Genomic DNA, 20,135 nt, shown 5'->3' with positions numbered 1-20,135 from the left:
TTCACCTTCAAAGATATACCATATCCATCTCGACTACTTTAACATGTTGAATGCCACACCGAAATTCATGGGATTGCCGTCTAGTCCGTGAGCTAATAACATCAATTTACTCCCTGGTGCCAAAACATTCACAGGCTTAACCAAGCAAGTGATCACTGAAATGAAGATATACACTGACTGACAGACAGAGCAAATGCAACACCAAGAAGGAGTGGTCAGAACTTTATGCCAATTGCAGGGTAGACTGACGTCACTGAGGTATGCTCATGATGTGAAATGCGCCGCTGTGCTGCGCACGTAGCGAACGATAAATGGGACACGGCGTTGGCGAATGGCCCACTTCGTACTGTGATTTCTCAGCCGACAGTCATTGTAGAACGTGTTGTCGTGTGCCACAGGACACGTGTATAGCTAAGAATGCCAGGCCGCCGTCAACGGAGGCATTTCCAGCAGACAGACGACTTTACGAGGGGTATGGTGATCGGGCTGAGAAGGGCAGGTTGGTCGCTTCGTCAAATCGCAGCCGATACCCATAGGGATGTGTCCACGGTGCAGCGCCTGTGGCGAAGATGGTTGGCGCAGGGACATGTGGCACGTGCGAGGGGTCCAGGCGCAGCCCGAGTGACGTCAGCACGCGAGGATCGGCGCATCCGCCGCCAAGCGGTGGCAGCCCCGCACACCACGTCAACCGCCATTCTTCAGCATGTGCAAGACACCCTGGCTGTTCCAATATCGACCAGAACAATTTCCCGTCGATTGGTTGAAGGAGGCCTGCACTCCCGGCGTCTGCTCAGAAGACTACCATTGACTCCACAGCATAGACGTGCACGCCTGGCATGGTGCCGGGCTAGAGCGACTTGGATGAGGGAATGGCGGAACGTCATGTTCTCCGATGAGTCACGCTTCTGTTCTGTCAGTGATAGTCACCGCAGACGAGTGTGGCGTCGGCGTGGACAAAGGTCAAATCCGGCAGTAACTGTGGAGCGCCCTACCGCTAGACAACGCGGCATCATGGTTTGGGGCGCTATTGCGTATGATTCCACGTCACTTCTAGTGCGTATTCAAGGCACGTTAAATGCCCACCGCTACGTGCAGCATGTGCTGCGGCCGGTGGCACTCCCGTACCTTCAGGGGCTGCCCAGTGCTCTGTTTCAGCAGGATAATGCCCGCCCACACACTGCTCGCATCTCCCAACAGGCTCTACGAGGTGTACAGATGCTTCCGTGGCCAGCGTACTCTCCGGATCTCTCACCAATCAAACACGTGTGGGATCTCATTGGGCGCCGTTTGCAAACTCTGCCCCAGCCTCGTACGGACGACCAACTGTGGCAAATGGTTGACAGAATGGAGAACCATCCCTCAGGACACCATCCGCACTCTTATTGACTCTGTACCTCGACGTGTTTCTGCGTGCATCGCCGCTCGCGGTGGTCCTACATCCTACTGAGTCGATGCCGTGCGCATTGTGTAACCTGCATATCAGTTTGAAATAAACATCAATTATTCGTCCGTGCCGTCTCTGTTTTTTCCCCAACTTTCATCCCTTTCGAACCACTCCTTCTTGGTGTTGCATTTGCTCTGTCAGTCAGTGTATTTATGATATATTAAGTTAACTTATTATGAATATTAGGTCAAATATTGCCACCTCGTATGGGGTCGTATTGGTCATTACGAATTGTACACGCACTTGTGCAATATTTAATGTCCCGACGCTCGGCCATGCTTACCTTTTCCTTTGCAAGGATACATTACATGTCATTCATTATGAGAGACATGTTAGCTTGTTCATACTGGAGCCATACAAAGGTACAATCTCCGATTTTATGTTAGGAAATGTTTGTAAATGATGATCTCCTGATTTTAGGTTAGGAAATTTTCATATAAAATTTTGTTATATAGAGTAGTGAAAATCGTGTGAATTTGGGAAATTAGGATGTAAGAGCATAATATTATAAAGAGAATTTGTAGTTAGGGAATAATGAATATGTATATAGTTATATTTGTGTAACTTTTAATTTGGGTAAGAGAACCTACCAACATGAGAAACCAGTGACTACAGTATATCGTTGAAGATGGTTGAAGTCGGTCAAAAGTGTTGTAACAGGTGGCTTGGAAACCCGGAGTACAGTGGGGAAGTGTATGCTGAAGATTGTAATTCATCAATGTGGATGAATGTGCGAGATCGCTATTTGCTCTGTACTGGGTTGAAAATCACTGTAACTATATTCTTCATCTACATAATCATTGTAAGACTTGTTCAATATATCATCCAGACTATCTGCAGTAAGTCTTTTACTGCTCAATTTACTCATAGTAACTTAAAGGGAAAAATAAAATAAAATAAACAATCCGTAGGTGAGATAGACAATGACTTTGTTACCTTACAAAGCACTCTTGACGTACCTATATGGGGTCGTGCTAGAACAGAAATTGATGAATGAATGGTGAACGAATGAACGAATGAAGTTATTTCATTCCTGTCCTTTGACAGGTGGGCCATCAGCTAAACAAGTAGCGCTTAGGTCTTTTATTGTCATTTTATTGATGATTTGATGTTACATGGGATTGTATGTGTTGTACATACATTTTAATTGTTGTTGACTCTGGCGCAGGGACCGCCAGACCACCAAGGGGGACCAACCCAGGGAGAGGAAACTATGCACGTACTTAAATAGACAGCCAACAGATGACAGGAACAGACTTTATACAACTTCGAAACACACAGTTACTGCACACCCAAATGCGATCACACAGTTCTCGATTTCAAATGAATGTACGACCCCATATGGGGACGTGAAGTTCAAAAACTTGACTACTCTTACGTACCCAAACAGAGTCACTTGGCACTCAACGTGTTAAAATTTTAGTTAAGCCTACAGGGTCTATACCACACATGGAGGTGAAGAAAAGGTCTATATAACATATGGAGGTTGGTGTCAAGTGGTTAATAGAAGCAACTTCTTCAGAATTGAGGCTTTCAACTATCTCTTTTACTACTTCAAACTAATGAACTAATGAGCCATATTCCCCATCTTGTATGACCAGGTGAAGGTAGGAGCGGCACATTACCAACAACATATTCTTGTGATTTGGACCCTTCAGAAATATAACATATCCACACAGATGCATACGAGATGCTGTCAGTTGTACAATTAATTTTATTCGCATATATATACAAATTACACACTCACATAACCTTAATCACAGTATCACATTAAAACACTTCACTTTCAAGAATATCAACAAGCCGCCATTATTAAATAATAATAATAATAATAATAATAATAATAATAATAATAATAATAATAATAATAATAATAATAATAATTTGAGCTCCATACCTACATTAGTTACCCGTGGCTGAGAGAATATTGTTTTTAAGTTATACCTGTTATCACATTTGCCTCAAATACAGTAAGTACTCTTTTCACTGTAAAGATTAAAACATTTACTTCAGGAAAGGATGCCCAAACTGCTTCAGTGACTTGACGAGGTCCATGTGTTACACACGACTTGTATCATATTGGATTTAATGTCCAGTCCCAAGCCCTCCCATGGCTTTGCACATATAAGGTGCAGCATTGGTGCAGGCCATGAGAACATGATCGTAAGGAATGCGTGATTTCCTTGAAAGACTAAGTACATCACTGAAAAAATTAGCAACTGTACAGTGATTCACTTTGTTGTTAGCTAACACATCCATAGTTAGTAGATACAATTTGTCTGTGGTTATTTATTACTGAAAATCACATACTTGAGTGCAATAACTTGTTTACTCAACTTAAAACAACACAAGGTTTTACGTACACTGCTGTGCAAAACTTAAGGACGAGGTAGATAAAGCAACATAACATACCAACTACTCGGTGGAAATGAATGAAAGTGTGGTAACATGTTGCCTGAGGTCTCCCACACGTGCATAGAAACCTGGCATGAGGTCAGCATGATGAGAGCGCCAAATGGGTCTGGCACCACAATACGAGGCAGTTGAAGGAATGGGACAAGACAGTGTGAGTCAAATAGCGAGCTGTTATGGTGCACTGTGGTGGAGCTATTCAGTAGAACGTGGCCCAGAGACAACATATGGGTGACTTCACATGGGGAAGAACCATCGAGAAACTGGAAGAAGGACGAAGTGTGGCAAGTGTATCGAGGAGTTTGGTATTGCTCACAGCATTGTCTCATGTGCATGGAGAGATTCCAAACCAGAGGCACTGATGCCCAAACAAGAGGAGGGGGTCGACCACGGTCAACTACTGCAGCAGATGACTGCTACATTGTGCAACAGGCAACAAGAGACTCACGTCAAACAGCGGGTGCAATTGCCACCACATTTAACAGGACTGCAAGGCACCCAATCTCACACTCCACAGTGGCACAGTGACTGCATGGGGGTGGTCTGTTTGCTCGATTACCATTACGTTATGTTCTGTTGACACCCGCACATTGGTGACACCATTTGCGATGGTGCCAAATGGAGTGATAAGGAGTGGGGTCACGTGCTCTTCTCAGATGAGAGCAGATTGTCTGAGTAGTGATTCTAGACATACCCTCATCTGGCGAGAGGTGGGAACACGTAATGCACCCAGGAACATTGTCAAACATGTTTATTTTGGTGGTTCAAGTGTTATGGTGTGGGGAGGCATAATGTTGCCTGGGTGTACCGATCTCTATTTCCTTGAACGGAATTACACTCACTGGTCAATGGTATTGTGACAGTATACTCCTTCCCCTTGTGTGTCTTTTCAGGGGTGCACTCCGCCCTGACTTCATTTTTTATGTATGACAATGCAAGACCGCATCAAATAGCGCAGGTGGAGGAGCTCTTGGAATGAGAGGATATTCAGCGAATGGACTGGCCTGCCCGTTCCCCTGACTTGAATCCCATCAAGCACATGTGAGACATGTTGAGTAGACATATTGCAGCACATCCACATCAATCAACGACCATTCACCAGTTGTCAACCACGCTGGTGGAAGAACGAAGTGGCCTACCAAAAGAACTCCTTACCAATCTTGTGGCCAGCATGGGAACATGTTGCATTGCTGTCTGTGGTGATCACACATCCTTGTAAGAACCATGTACCTTCTTTTGTGATGTCCAGGGGACCATCATGAGTCACAGAGACTTAAGTGTAATTTCTGTTCATCCCATCACACATTCCTTTCAGTTGTCTCCCATACCATACTATAGCAGTTCTTCCAATGTAAGATTCAAGTTTCATCGAGCTATGCAAAACAACATGCAAAAGTTAATTTTGTCCTTAAGTTTTGCACAGCAGTGTATTTCATGGAATACAAAGTAACAGAGTAGAATGGCTAGGTTAAGTGAAGTCTGCATGGCACTTATAAAAAAGTGTTCATAGAATATAAATATTATTCATAGCCACCATACACTCCCTCGCCAGTGACAATGTCTGTATTCATTTTGAGAAAGGTAACGCGCCTTCGTGATCATGTTGTCTTGGCTTGCACCTCTTGCGTGGTTGGCATGGATGATCCAGGAGTGGTGGAGTTTGATGAGGAACAACGATTATCATACTCGGTATGGTAAAACTGTATAAGACATAAATGATTGGAATTTGTATTCTTCATAACTTTTGTTACAGTATATAATACTTTTTGATAGGACAAATAATATGGGTATTTCAAAAATTAAATTTTCTGTACCTTGCCCTAAACTACCATTTCATCCAGCGTGAATAGAAATTATTTATCACGTTATTCCCAGATTTTATGTACCAATTTTAATTCAATTCTGTTCACCCATTTTCTCGTTCGGCGTTGATCTGGACTTGACAATAAAAAGCGAAATTCATGAATATCTCGTTATTATACCCAGTATAGTAAAAATGTATAACACATAAATGATAAGAAATTTAATTCTATATAACTTAAGTTACGTAGTATTTGTCGATAACACCATTAATAATATGAATATTTGAGAATTAAATTATAGGCCTTGGCCTAAACTACCATTTCACTCAGCGTGAATAAAATTATTTATAGCTTAGACTGTAGTGCATCATTTCCCTACTTTACATACAGATATTAATTCAATTCTCTTCAGCCATTTTCTCGTGATGCATGTACATACGGACAGACAAAAATGCTGGAAAATTAAAAAGTGTTTTTCCTTGTTACTGTGGACACAACCTGTACAGAAATACCACTTTAAAAAAAAATTAAGCAGTGTACGGACAAAACTCTTATTTTATGTCCAGTTCCATGGCTAAATGGTTAGCGTGCTGGCCTTTGGTCACAGGGGTCCCGGATTCGATTCCCGGCAGGGTCGGGAATTTTAACCTTAACTGATTAATTTCTCTGGCATGGGGACTGGGTGTGTGTATCGTCTTCATCATCATTTCATCCTCATCACAACGCGCAGGTCGCTTACGGGTGTCAATTCAAAAGACCTGCCCCTGTCAAGCCAAACATGTCCTCGGACACTCCTGGCACTAAAAGCCATATGCCATTTCATTTTTTTCTTATTTTATATATTTAGAACATGTTTTTTCCTACCTATAAAATTGTTATGTCATCAGCCCAAGGGAATTGATTCGGATTGCAAATTATTCTTTTATCTTGCATATAAATACTTTGCCTATTTAATAACTATGTTTCAGGCCCTTCTGTATGAAACGGATACCTCACAGCAATCTGATCTTAGTCGTGGTTGACACGATGCATGAAACTTGCTACAGGAAGCTCTACTCTTCACCAAAACAACTTCTCTATAATGTTTCACAACATCCCTGCCAGAAGCTTCTGCTGAATTACCTGCCGAGACGACGACTTACGGGATGTTTCACCTCTCATCCTGTGGTAAGAGTTCTGAGCATGTAACTGTAAAGATTTCTGTAGATATTATAATTAAACTTCAACAGTTGCCTATTCAGTAAGGTTTAGTGGTAGCATTGCCCGGCTTCATAGCTAAATGGTTAGGGTGCTGGCTTTTGGTCACAGGGGTCCTCGGTTTGATTCCCGGCAGGGTCGGGAATTTTAACCATAATTGGTTAATTTCACTGACAAGGGAACTGGGTGTATGTGTCGTGTTCATCATCATTTCATCCCCATCACGACACGCAGATCACCTATGGGAGTCAAATAAAAAAACCTGCATCTGGCGAGCCAAACTTGTCCTCGGACACTCCGGGCATTAAAAGCCATACGCCATTTCTTTTCATTTCATTTCAGTAGTATCATAAATGGTAGGGTCAAAGCAATAGGATTACCAGAACCTTACAGATGTAAAAGGAGACCCAATCCTTTATCCAAGGTAAGTATCAACTAATGATTTGAATACAGTGAGCTTTCCAGAAGCGCTGCGTGTTCTTGCCAGCGAGCATGCGGAGCAGTGACGTCATCGCGTTAATATGCCGTCCAGGTGGAGAGCGAACAGAGGCTATATGCAGGCAGTCCAGCGATGAACTGTTGGGTATGGAGGTTTCCCCTCTTTAAAAGATGCACCAAACAGGTGGACTGAAGTCTAGTCGAGAGTTTTCACCTCAGAGCAAACCCATTAGCCTCACTTACCATTATTTTCAATATTCTACTCTTAGTCTCCATCTCTTCAGGCCGGCCCTTGTAATATTCATGTAGTTTCTGGCTGTCCTTTCTCACTCTCAGAATGTATACTCTAGGCAACAGCCTTCAGAAACTATTATTCGCAATGTAAAGAATTTGTAAATATCACCTTTTGTTAATGATTTCTATAATAAATCAACCAGCTCATGCATGTTATTAGTTAAATGTACTGTACATATTCAAGTAGCATTGTCAGTCGACAGCAGAATCTATTTTTAATTGATTTTGAGGAAAAGAAAGTTGGTGCCTTCAATACTTTATTGAATTTGATATGTCTTGCATAATATACCATATTACATAACTTGATGACAAACATGACTGTTACATGCGTAAGAGTTTTTTCAACAATACATAATCATCCAACCTATCAGAAATTGTCTCAGAAACTGCCAACTTCAATCAATAAAATTAAATTTATAAAAAATGAAAAGTCTCTTCATAACAGAATCTATTTAAAGAGATTGTTCTTTTTGTTATTCAAGTCTGGGCAAAGACAGCAAGAATAATTAATGTACAGAGTGAAAAGTGTTCAGAAATCAACCATTTACTTTGTGTTGTGTATGTGATCTCTTATGTCTACAACAGGAAGTACCTTGAAAGATGACAAAATATAAAACTCTCTAGTCACTTCTCCATGCTCACAATTTGTGACCCCTGTTGGGGACTAAGGTTTATTTATAACTGTGCATTGTGAAAATCAACAGCAGATATCAATTTGCATGGAAATGTAATGTTGGATGTCCCATTCTGTTTCGAAGCATTTTACACCTCTTACAGGAAAATGTGCTTTGAAGAAAATTTGATGCAGTGTAGGTAATGTGAAAAATTACATTTTTTGATTATGATTATTGAGGGATTACCCCTGTGGGTGGGGAACACAGACGAAGAATACACCCACAGTATCCCCTCAGAAAGCATCTGTGGTACCAATGAGTAGTACCACTTTATGAGAAACACCATGGGTCTACGTTGCCTGTGATTGGTACCACTATGTGGAAACACCATGAATTTGGCTGGTGCCCATGGTAAGTACCATAGGTTTGTGTTACCTGCAAGCAGTTCCATTATGTGAAGAACGCCATCGGTTTGTGTTAACTATAGGTGTTACCTTAATGTGTCATACACCGTGGGTCTACATTGCTTATAATTAGTCCCACTCTAGAAGAAACACCATGGTTCTGCTTTCCCAGTGATTAGTACCATTATGAGGGGTCGATGACGTTGATTTTGGACCCCTTTAGATAATAAGCATCATCCCAGTAATTAAGGTATTGTGAATTGGATCCACTGATTGTTTTTGTACCACTACCATTTTTTCATTTCATTTCATTTCAATTTAGATTCTAGTCAGTGAATACATTTTGAAGTTTTATTTTACATTTCATTGCACCGCATACTATTAGGGGCTGATGACGTAACTGTTAGGCCCCTTTAAATAATGGACATCATCATCATCATCATCATCATCATCATCATCATTTGAGGGATTGTAGCTTTAGAATTTATTTAATAAAATATTATCTTTTTTTTTTTTTTTTTTTTCTGAACAGTTTAATACCACACTAATGCATACAGATATTTGATGGCATTGGGATGTGAAAGAGATAGGAGTGATAAGATACAGATCATGGCCTTAATTAAGTGAAAGCATGAAAATGAGAAACCATCAAACCAACCATCTCTTGAATGCAACCCTACCATTACATGATCAGCCAACTTGCTTAGAATGGTGTATTTTCACTTTAATATTAGACCATTGTCATGACAGTCCCTTCTAAATTGGTGTTACTAAATATTAGCAAATACAGTAATCCCTAATATTTCTTTTCAAAATCTGATAACGTTAAGTTGGGGCACAGGTATTATTTTCATCAAGGTTGGTATAGTGTTTCTGACATACACATGTATGGAAGTTGGTATTTTTCTGCCCACTCTGTTGACAATCCCGTTCCTGACATAAGAGAGAAGCATGCCCTTTTAATGTAATTTGCATGGCATCAGTTTAAGTAGTAGCACAGGTTTGGTAGTTTTCGTTATAGGTTGTTCACCGCTAAAGAAAGCTCCACGTTATCGAAGAGGTAGAGTGAATTCGTAAGCACACTGCAGGAAGAAAGTATGATGTGAGACAAAAGTTACAGTATGTGATTGGAGGAAATATCAAGCTCATCTTAAACAGACAAACCACAGTCACCAGGTATTCATGGAAAAAAGCTTGGAAGGTTTATTAGGTGTTAATCTGTCGCACCAACTGTTCTCGAGTTGTGAAGTGTTACTTTGGGATATAATTCTCATAATGCCTCCACATGTGTACAGGGTAGAGGAAAGGGTACTTATATATGATATTATGTGAAAACAGAGTCTTGCAGGGAAGTCATTAGGTGATTTGTAACACAGTTTCCATGTGTATGGAACAAAGATGTGCCAATGAAGTGCAAGAAGGTTTTATACTCGTCCTAGTATAAACCTATACTGACCTATGCTTCAGCAGCCTGGACGTTAACTAAGTGGAACCAAAGTAAGATACAAGCAGCTGAAATGAGGTTCTTGAGGAGCATACAGGGAAATACAAGACAAGATAGAATACGAAATGAGGAAATAAGGAGAAACATAGGAGTGTGTAAACTTCAAGAAGAGATGGATATTGCAAAGCTGAAATGGTTTGGACACATGATGAGAATGCCAGGAACATTCATGGATACAGAGACTGGAAAGAGGCCTAGGGGACATCCTAGAATGAGATGGAGGAGCTCTGTTGTGGACTGTATTGCAAATAGTAAGGTGGAGGGCTTTGTACACTACCCTATCCAGAGAGAATCTGGAAAAGGGAATGGATGAAGAGAAGAAAGAGAAATCATAAACAGAGCATGTGAATAAGTGACTGAAAAGTGAAAGTTTGGATCATGAGTAAAATATGTTGGTTAAAAATTAGAGTTGTACGGCTAGCCGTGGATAGCTCGCATGTGTTTTTAATTAAATAAGTTCAGTTTTCATAGGAAAACTCTCCTTTTGTTACCAGTTTATGCTAGAGAAATTTGTATTTACTCTCACTGATTGGTAATGCAGACCTGATAGCATATTTCGAAATGCTGCTGGTCTATATTAATGAAGATAATGATGCAAAGAGTTGCTTCCTAATATTAACATTTATTGTACTCTAGTACAGTAGTTTCTGTCATCGGTTGGCCGGCAGGTGCGCCCAGCTTATCTGCCTCCTGTTGACTCATCACTTCCCGTTAAACAGCACAGCGACAGCCCGAGAATGTCCACACTTCGCAGTTCAGGTCCGTGTTTAGAACTTGTATTAAGTTGCTCCAACTGTTCTCGAATTGTGAAGTGTTACTTCGGGTTATAATTCTCATAATGCCTCCACATGTGTACAAGGTAGAGGAAAAGGTATTTATGTACGATAATTATGTGAAAACAGAGTCTTGCAGGGAAGTCATTACGCGATTTGTAACACAATTTCCAGGTGTACGCCCTCCACATAGAGAGACCGTGCGGAAATGTGGAAACAAATTGAGAGGAACTGGTTCTTAACTCGATAAGAAGAGAAGTGTTAAGAAAGTGTACTTAACGAGGAAAAAGTAAATGAAATTGCTGAAATATTAGAACATACGCCTACAAAATTCCTAAGATGACTTGGACAAGGAGCCGGAGTTTCAAAGAGCTCAGCATGGCGGGCTACGAAAATGTTAAAATTGAAAACATACAAGGTAATTCTTATTTTCTTAATTTTAATTGTTATCTCTCGTCATACACAGATAAAGTGTGTGAAGTGCTGCCCTTGTTGCTACGCCGCATAGCGGGGAGTGATGAGTCAACAGGAGTGAGATATGCAGGGCATGCCTGCCGGCCAACCAATGAGAGAAAACTCACTTGTATTTAGTTTAGTTTAACAATGCTATACAAAACAATTTTTCTCTTCAAAATTTCCCTTCCAAAATTTACAAGGCAATGATCACTTATGTATATGCAATATATAATGAAAGTCATTGAAAGAATCTTCACAAAGTGTGCATGTACTGTAGTTGGAACAGATTTTGGATTTAATTTCACTTAGCAGCTCTCTATAGAAAGATCTCCCCACGAGTTACTGTATCTGGAAAGTGATTGTATACACCATAACTTTGAAACCATTGGGTGAATGGAATCTCCTCACATAAAGACACACATACACATTACTGGCTAGCTAGTAAGAACTGACCAATCTAACTCGAGAGTTCCTGAGCAAGCACAGACCTCAGAGTCACTGAACATCCAAGCTTGACGCTTATTTCAAGGTCACGATGCTCTAGAGGGAGAGATGAACAAAAGACGAAAATGCAGTATAACTAAGTCACTCATAATCTTCCAGTAATTATAAATAACATTACAAGTTTCATTTTATCGAAGAACATCAAAGGGTCCTAACTAGACAAGATTTTAGAATAAGATTTCACCAACATTTTACAGCATTTTCTATACTTTCTTTAACACTGCACATGCACTATGAATGGCTTTTAAATTATGAATACTCTTCCACGGTTTCCGTGGCTTACAGAGGACTAAATGGGTTGCTATACTTCTAGAAAATAGATCTCAGAGAATTAGGGTAGGTGAAGCTTTATCTGACCCTGTAATACTATGCTATTTGCTTTACGTCACACCGACACAGATATGTCTTATGCCAACGATGGGATAGAAAAGGCCTAGGAATGGGAAAGAAGCGGCCGTGGCCTTAATTAAGATACAGCCGCAGCATTTGCCTGGTGTGAAAATGTGAAACCACGGAAAACCATCTTCAGGGCTGCCAACAGTGGGGTTCGAACCCACTGCCTCCCGATTACTAGATACTGGCTGCACTTAAGCGACTGCAGCTATCGAGCTCGGTGACCGTGTAATAATTAAGAGGGGAATTCCTCAGGGCAGTATTATTGAACCTTTATGTTTTCTTATACATATGAGGAAAGAAGTGGAATCAGATATATGGCTTTTTGCAGATGATGTTATTCTGTATAGAGTATTAAATAAGTTACAAGATTGTGAGCAACTGCAAAATTACCTTGATAATGTTATGAAATGGACAGCAGGCAATGGTATGGTGATAAACGGGGTTTAAAATCAGGTTGTGAGTTTCACAAATAGGAGAAGTCCTCTCAGTTTTAATTACTGCATTGATGGGGTGAAAGTTCCCTTTGGGGATCATTATAAGTACCGAGATCTTAATATAAAGAAATCTTCATTGGGGTAATCACATAAACATGATTGTAAATAAAGGGTACAGATATCTCCACATGGTTACGAGAGACTAAGGGTGGTAGTAAGAATGTAAACGAGAGGGCATATAAGTCTCTGGTAAGACCCCAACTAGAGCATGGTTCCAGTATATGGGACCCTCACCAGGATTACTTGATTCAAGAACTGAAAAAAATCCAAAGGAAAGAAGCACCATTTGTTCTGAGCGATTTCCGACAAAAGAGTAGTGTTACAAAAACGTTGCAAAGTTTGGACTGGGAAGACTTGAGAGAAAGGAGATGAGCTGCTCGACTAAGTGGTATGTTATGATATAGATGTTGATTCCCATAGAGAACCTGAAATATTTGTCCCAAATGAGTAAATTTATAATACCAATATAGTTGGTCCGTTATTGGACATTATAATAAATTTTCCAGCTAACTCATTCCTGATTGCCAGTGTTTACTGACTGAAGAGCCCAATTTTTAGCACACTGGGGTGAAACGCTGGCAACTAGGAATGAGTTATCTTGAAAATTTATATTGTTCAATAACAGACCAACTATATTGGTATTATAAGTGGTAGGTTGAGGGGTGTCAGCAGAGAGATGGTGTGGAATGACATCAGTAGATGAATTAGTTTGACTAGAATCTTTAAAAGTAGGAAAGAACACAATATAAAAAATAAAGTTGGAATTGAAGTGGAGGAATTGGGGCAAATATTTGTTTATAGGAAGGGGAGTTAGGGATTGGAATAATTTACCAAGGGAGATGTTCAATAAAATTCCAATTTCTTCAAAATCATTTAAGAATAGGCTAGGAAAACAACAGATAGGGAATCTTGCATCTGGGCAACTTTTTAAATGCAGATCAGGATTGATTGATTGATTGATTATTTATTTATTTATTTATTTATTTATTTATTTATTTATTTATTTATTTATTTATTTATTTATTTATTTATTTATTTATTTATTTATTTATTTATTTATTTATTTTTAGTATAACTAATTTGGAACTTCTTTTCCTTTCTTAAAATTGAGAGATAGAAAATTTACAAGTACAAAATAACTTGAGATAAACACCCAGTCATTAAATTACATATGAAAGAGCATAACTGCTCCTGGCAGGTACATTTCATAGGAGTCTCAGCTCCAAAATACAAAAAAGTCTAGCCTCGAACGGGCAATTGGTTTCTTTTGACACACTTAAATTACACTAGGCAACCCATCGGGTGCCCCCACTTCAAAGTATTCATTCACAGTTGCCCAATGGTGGGCTTATCAATTGCAATGCTTCATAATAATTTTAATAACTGTCCTGAGAGGGAACCAAAATTAAGACACACTTATCCTAAAAAATAAACAGAGGTATAACCCATATAAGAGGCCATCAACAAAAGGCAAGGAGGCAAAACATCAGCACTCCTTATAGAAATTTCTGGAAGAACAAGAACCTATGCGGGCTTAAGGCCCTATGACACAGAGGCTCATCCCATACTAGAAGGCTGACTAAAGGAGGAACATTTAAAGCCGAGACAACCCCCCCAGGGCACTACAGCCCTTGAAGGGCCTTGGCCTACCAAGCGACCGCTGCTCAGCCCAAAGGCCTGCAGATTACAAGGTGTCGTATGGTCAGCACGACAAAAAAGCCGAGACAAGATTTTCAAAATTTAGAGGTTGAAAACGTTAGTCACTGCAATCTAAAGTTGAAGGAGAGACGACTGAGGGTCACCACTCGGATTGCCTTACAGTACATATTTCCCAGTAGGGAATAGAAGTAGAGTCCAAAGACTTTTCAGAAGGTCCTATATTTATCACCAAATTACAAAATTACATTAAGAAACAGCTAAAACCTTCCCCTCAGACTACCCGCTGGCACGATCACATTTATAGGTAAATTCTGCCATGACCTTGTATCACTGGCTCTTCTTCAAGCAGGCCTCCCTAGCACTATATGGCCCCCATCAAATCACACTCTAAACACTGGAGCAATTCAGACAATTGCCCTCCTTATATAGTTCTATAGGGGAAAGTTCCAAATTAAATAAAACTACAATATGCTTATAGGCTGAATTCCCATACACACCCCCGGGTTTGATTGGCTAAAGAACATATTTACAAGCATGTGATAGGTAGATTACAATAGAGGAAGGACCACCATAAGTGTTGACAACTTTGGTATATTAAAAAACAATCCTCAAAAGAACAGGTTTACCAACTCCCACAATAAACATTTCTCTGTTAAGTAGTTTGTGTCTTGTCATAAGAGTGAGCTAACAAATCGATGCTAGAGCCATCTAACTGTCGAAGAAGAAAGTTTTTGGAAGTTTAAATGTTCATGTCCGTTGGCATAGATGGCCGTAGAGTAGGTGCGCAGTTGAAATACCCAGGAAGGAGGTAACTGTGGTACAAAAACATTACACAAAAATACACTGAGTGGCCAAAAGTCATGGGAAGGGGTGTCCCATTAGAAAATGTGTCGTATGTGACCCCTGAACATTGCGGCTAGCTGCAGCATAGCTGAGCATTCTGTCACAGACACCACTGTTGTGAAGATGGCAATATGTCGCATGTTACCTGACTTTGAATGTGGCATGACCATTGGCACATGGCGCACGGGTCATACCATTGCGGAAATAACACGCGAATTCGGGTTTCCGAGGTCAACAGTGTCGAGGGTGGATCTTCAATATCACAGAGAGAATGTTACAAACTGCGTAAACTGCTGCACAGGAAGACAACAGGTGTTCAACAAATAGATATTACATCGCCTCCACAGAACCATACAGGGCGCTCGACAGGCTACTATGCATCAGATCACCACCCAGTTGAATGTTCAGAGGCAGGACTGTAAAGGAGGCAACTGCACTGCATAGGCTTCATCATCCGATGACCAACACGTGTCCCTTTGCTGACACCTTGACACAGAACTGAGCTACGTGCATGGGCCCATGAACATCGGCAATGGATCATGGATCAATGGCAGTGTGTGGTATGGCCCGATGAATCCCGGTTCCAGTTGTATCGAGCTGATGGGCGTGTGAGAGTGTGGCGTATGCTCCATGGAGTTATGGATCCTGCATGTCAACAAGGTTGTGTCCAGGTGGGAGGTGGCTCATTTCAGGTCTGGGTGGCAATTAGCCCCATTGTCCAGCTGTAGGGGGCGCTGACAGGTCACGTTATGTGGACAATCTTTCCAACCATTGGCACCCCTTTCTGGTCCTAGAGCACCCTGATAGAGATGTCATGTTTGAACAGGACAATGTGCCATGTGACCGCTCTGTGGTGGCATGCAGGTGGTTGGAGGAGCACTCCAGTGAAGTTACGACCATGGATTGGCCCTCCAGATACCCAAATATGAATCCAATTGAGCAGTTATGAAATGCTGTCGATGCTGGCATACACTCCATAAACCCTGCGCCAAATACACAAGACCAACCGTGGGTAACAATGCAAGATGCATGGGTCCAGATCCCTCCAGAACGATTCCGACCCCTTGTAGAGTTGATGCCTCACTGTATTGGTGCTGTTTTTAGGGCTCTTGGTGCAGGAGCTCATTATTAACATCACATTCGGTGTCTTCCCTTGACTTTTGGCCACTCAGTGTTTATCTATAATAAAAAATGAAGTTTGAATATATCTTATGTTTGAAATAATTTAAGCATTATAAGTAATCATGCTCATGGTCTGTATTGACTATTAACTTGAGAATATATTGTTAAACCAATAAATCAATACACATATTACAGTCTAAAAAGATTATTAATGGAATAAATGTGGACATGGAGCCATCATCAGCACAAGCACATAAATAAGATTAAAATCACAACAGCAATGCATTTCTTCAGCTTATATCAGTTACTTCTGGCATCGCTGGAGCAACCCTGGCTCATTTTGGGCTTTGGCCTGGGGTAACGTCTGAATGCTATTCCTCATACCACATGTATTTTCAGTTAAAAAGTCCACTGTGATTTGAACCTCAGTGATTTTGGTGGAAAGCTAGCAGCTAAGCCACAGTGCTAAGCATATCTTAACCCTTCTCTCCCAGATCTTCTGAATGTATAATAAACAATAATTGTGGAATATATACTAAAATAATTTCTTCTTGTCTCTTTCAGGAAAATACTCAACACCAATGTGGTGACTGCACTCACTTCAGCCTCAGTATTACAGTGCTAATTATTTCCTGGATAGTGCTCATGACTGGATACAAGATGCATTCATGAGAAAGAGAGAAATCTCTCACCCTTCCACACTCTTATTTAATATTTTATAGCATTGTTTTGTTGGATATTTATATCCTACAAACATGTTTGTTGGTTAAATACTTTTTACATGTTATTATTTTAAAAATAAAACAATACATCCAACATTGTTAGTTACTCCTCACATAGACCCTTCTCTAGCACATGGAGAACCGATAAAGATAATAATACATCCAATGAAATGTTGCCAAACATCCAAAGAATAGTACTGAAGTACAGTACTTCCAGCAACAGTAGTTAGATACTAGAGTTAATTTCATCACATTAATAAAAATGTCACAGGAAATCAACAGAAAATGGAAATAATAAACTATAGAGTGAGATTAATACTCATATTAGGCTAAGAAAATTCTGAACGAAATTCTGAGCATTTAGTGCTTATCAAAACATCTACCAGAACTTGGTAAGTACATTAAAAATGAAAATAAATAAAATTAGTACGACAGTTTCTCAAAATTATGAATTTATGTGGCTGTGAACTGAGTGCAGGTAAGTACTGATTAGAAATTACTTATTCCTGCAGTATGCAGTGAAGCAATAATTATAAAGAGATAGTGTTCACTGTGCCAAACTCAAAATTTGCCATCTATCACTGATCCTATGTGCCAACGGATTCTGAGACACTAAAAAGGTCTAAAGTGCATGCCATGTGACCCCACTGTTATACTATATATTGACATGTTCACTACCAGCTACTGCCTGGATGATTTAAATGCATAGCCCTGCCATTTATAAGCTGAATTTTTTTCAAACTCATTCTGTATATCATTTAATATTTTTGATCCCTGCTCCTAAGGTAATGAATTTAAAAATCTCAAATTTGGTACATAACTTCAGAAGATTCTGTAGTAATGCTTGAGTGGATCATATCTGGTGTCCCTCTTTGTGGGATGCAGATAAAAGAGGGAATGTTTTATAACTGGTTTCATGACATGCTCCTAATAACTGCTAAAGGAAGTAAAATTACAACAGTTCCACCTGTTTGATACTGTTTATTTCCTTAAGACAAATTAAAAACTGTAGAACATGTTTCGTCTACTTTGTAGACATCTTCAGCTACATATGTTTAGGCTTACTGCATAATTAACAAAGACACATTCCCATTATCTTAATGTTAAAACACACATTACAAATATTAACAAAGTATAACCAGTACAATACTAGGCAGAGAGCTGGAAGCCATAGCTTTTGTTTATTTCACAACACACTTGTCAACACTCACAAATTCTGTTATACAACTTTATTCTATCTCATTTACAGTAGAACTAGTTTTGGTCTATAGTTTAGACCATCTTCAGCTAAAATGATAAACTTATGAACCGTACATAACAAACTATAATCAATGATAAAAATTCAGTGTTATAAAGTTTACATTCCTTTTCTTGGTGATGTCTTCAAGAATTAAAAAACACAATTTAAATGTCCATTTTGTAACATTATAAAATCTCTGTTGTTGTCCTGAAAATTTGTAAACAAATTAAAATACAATTTAAAACCTTAATCTTCACTCAGTGCTTTACACCGATTTTAATAATGACTATTAAAGATTTGCACTACTCAATTGTATCTTCAGATATAAGTAGCATCTTGCCAATAAGTGTGAATGTGTAAAAACAATGATCTAAACATAAGAGGCAACAATCTCCCCTATATCCTGGGTTTGGATACATTAGTATAAAATGGTAACAGTTGAGTGTTGTCTGAGGTAGAAATCCTCAAGATATTTCTTGTTGTTTCATTTGTACATTTGACTCTTTGTTATGGTTGCCCTGTGTTTTTGTGTATGTGATTTTCCCTGAAAATATAGAGATTAGGAAATTTTCCATGTATTTTATATTTTATTGTATGATTATTGGTACAAATATCTGGAAATAATGGCAGGTGGGTACTCACAATGAGGAGAAAGAGATAAAGGCTAAGTTAGGAATGAACTTGGTGAATGAAGTTGTGCGTATAAAGCACAAGAGCAGCTGGCTCTAACGGGCAGGGGGGTACCTCCTCCTAAGTAACTATTATTGTATGTTTTTAAAAGTATTGACACTTCGAATGATGATACATTTAGTTTTGAAACTAGGCACAATATGCAGCTAATGGGGCTATGTTTTCTTCTGATGTGTAGTTTACTTGCTCTGTCTCGCTGGCCAGTCAGCTGAACCTCTGCCCTTCTCTGCTGACTCTTTCTTGGGTAAGTCTGGTTCACACCTGCATAGAACCTCCTATTTCTTAATAAGCACAGAAGAGGAGATGTGGTCATTGGCAAAAACCAGCCCGCTGCAAACAGAAATACACTAAGGCTTATCGCACCTAGTCCAAAATCTGTTTCAAATGCATGTGTTGCAAACTTGTCTTGTAAGAAGTGTGTTGTGCTAGTAATTAAATTTGTAAATTTTCTATTAACCTTTATCAGACGGGTGTGCGTGCGCACGTGTATTCCTTGGCGGACAGAGTAATAGTAAGATCCAAGCCCATGCTGGCCAGAGTTTTCTTTCCTAGCGATAGTATGAACTACACCGTCTTACTTATACTCTCGTAGAAATTGGAGACTTTGAAAGAACAACTTCAAATAAATATTGGATTATTCCACACAGAATGGGGAATGTGATGATAGTAAATTATTTATAAAACAATAGTTACAATTTATTAATAAGTCCAATTAATCTTTTATTACACTACATTACCTGTGAATTTGCACACACTGTACCCAATATTGCATGTAGGAAAACCTTCGAAATGACATGAAAACCTCCCTGAGTCATTCATTAGATATGGAGCAATAGTATTGCTTGACATGGCAATTTATGTTCTAAGATCAGGCGAGATCAGTAACAGGAAACTAATGCTCTGACGTAATGACAGGAAACAGGCCATTCTGATAGTGGAGACTCTACAAGGAAGTAGTGAATTTTTTTCTTATCACTTTACATCTCGAGGCAAAAAAACAACATTCAAACAAATTAATAATTTCATAAAGATGAAGGTAAAAACGTAGACCTTGAAAGGTACTTTTGGTGTGGTACATTTTGAAGCAAGGATATACGCTAAGTGCTACACCGTATTCCTCACAATGG

The 20,135-nt window shown here is 39.6% G+C and overlaps 1 protein-coding gene across 3 annotated transcripts in view; it reads left to right on the top strand.

Annotated features, from left to right (window-relative positions):
* The window catches only part of Ca-Ma2d (Ca[2+] channel Muscle-specific alpha2/delta subunit), a 318,622-nt gene extending 299,373 nt beyond the window's left edge, over positions 1–19,249 (top strand). For 2 of the 3 annotated variants that reach the window (XM_067145020.2, XM_067145018.2), the window contains 2 exons: positions 6,627–6,825; positions 16,921–19,248. In XM_067145020.2, the coding sequence (XP_067001121.2) occupies positions 6,627–6,825; positions 16,921–17,028 (307 nt within the window). In that variant the 3' untranslated portion in view covers positions 17,029–19,248. Of the gene's footprint in view, positions 1–6,626; positions 6,826–16,920 lie in introns of all 3 variants that reach the window. The other variant, XM_067145019.2, reaches the window with a different exon arrangement.
* Positions 19,250–20,135: the final 886 nt, after the last annotated feature.

This window comes from Anabrus simplex, chromosome 4, assembly GCF_040414725.1.
Source record: "Anabrus simplex isolate iqAnaSimp1 chromosome 4, ASM4041472v1, whole genome shotgun sequence".
Taxonomy (NCBI): Eukaryota; Metazoa; Arthropoda; class Insecta; order Orthoptera; family Tettigoniidae; genus Anabrus; species Anabrus simplex.
Note: the sequence above shows the minus strand (reverse complement) of the source record. Positions and strands in the feature narration are given on the sequence as shown.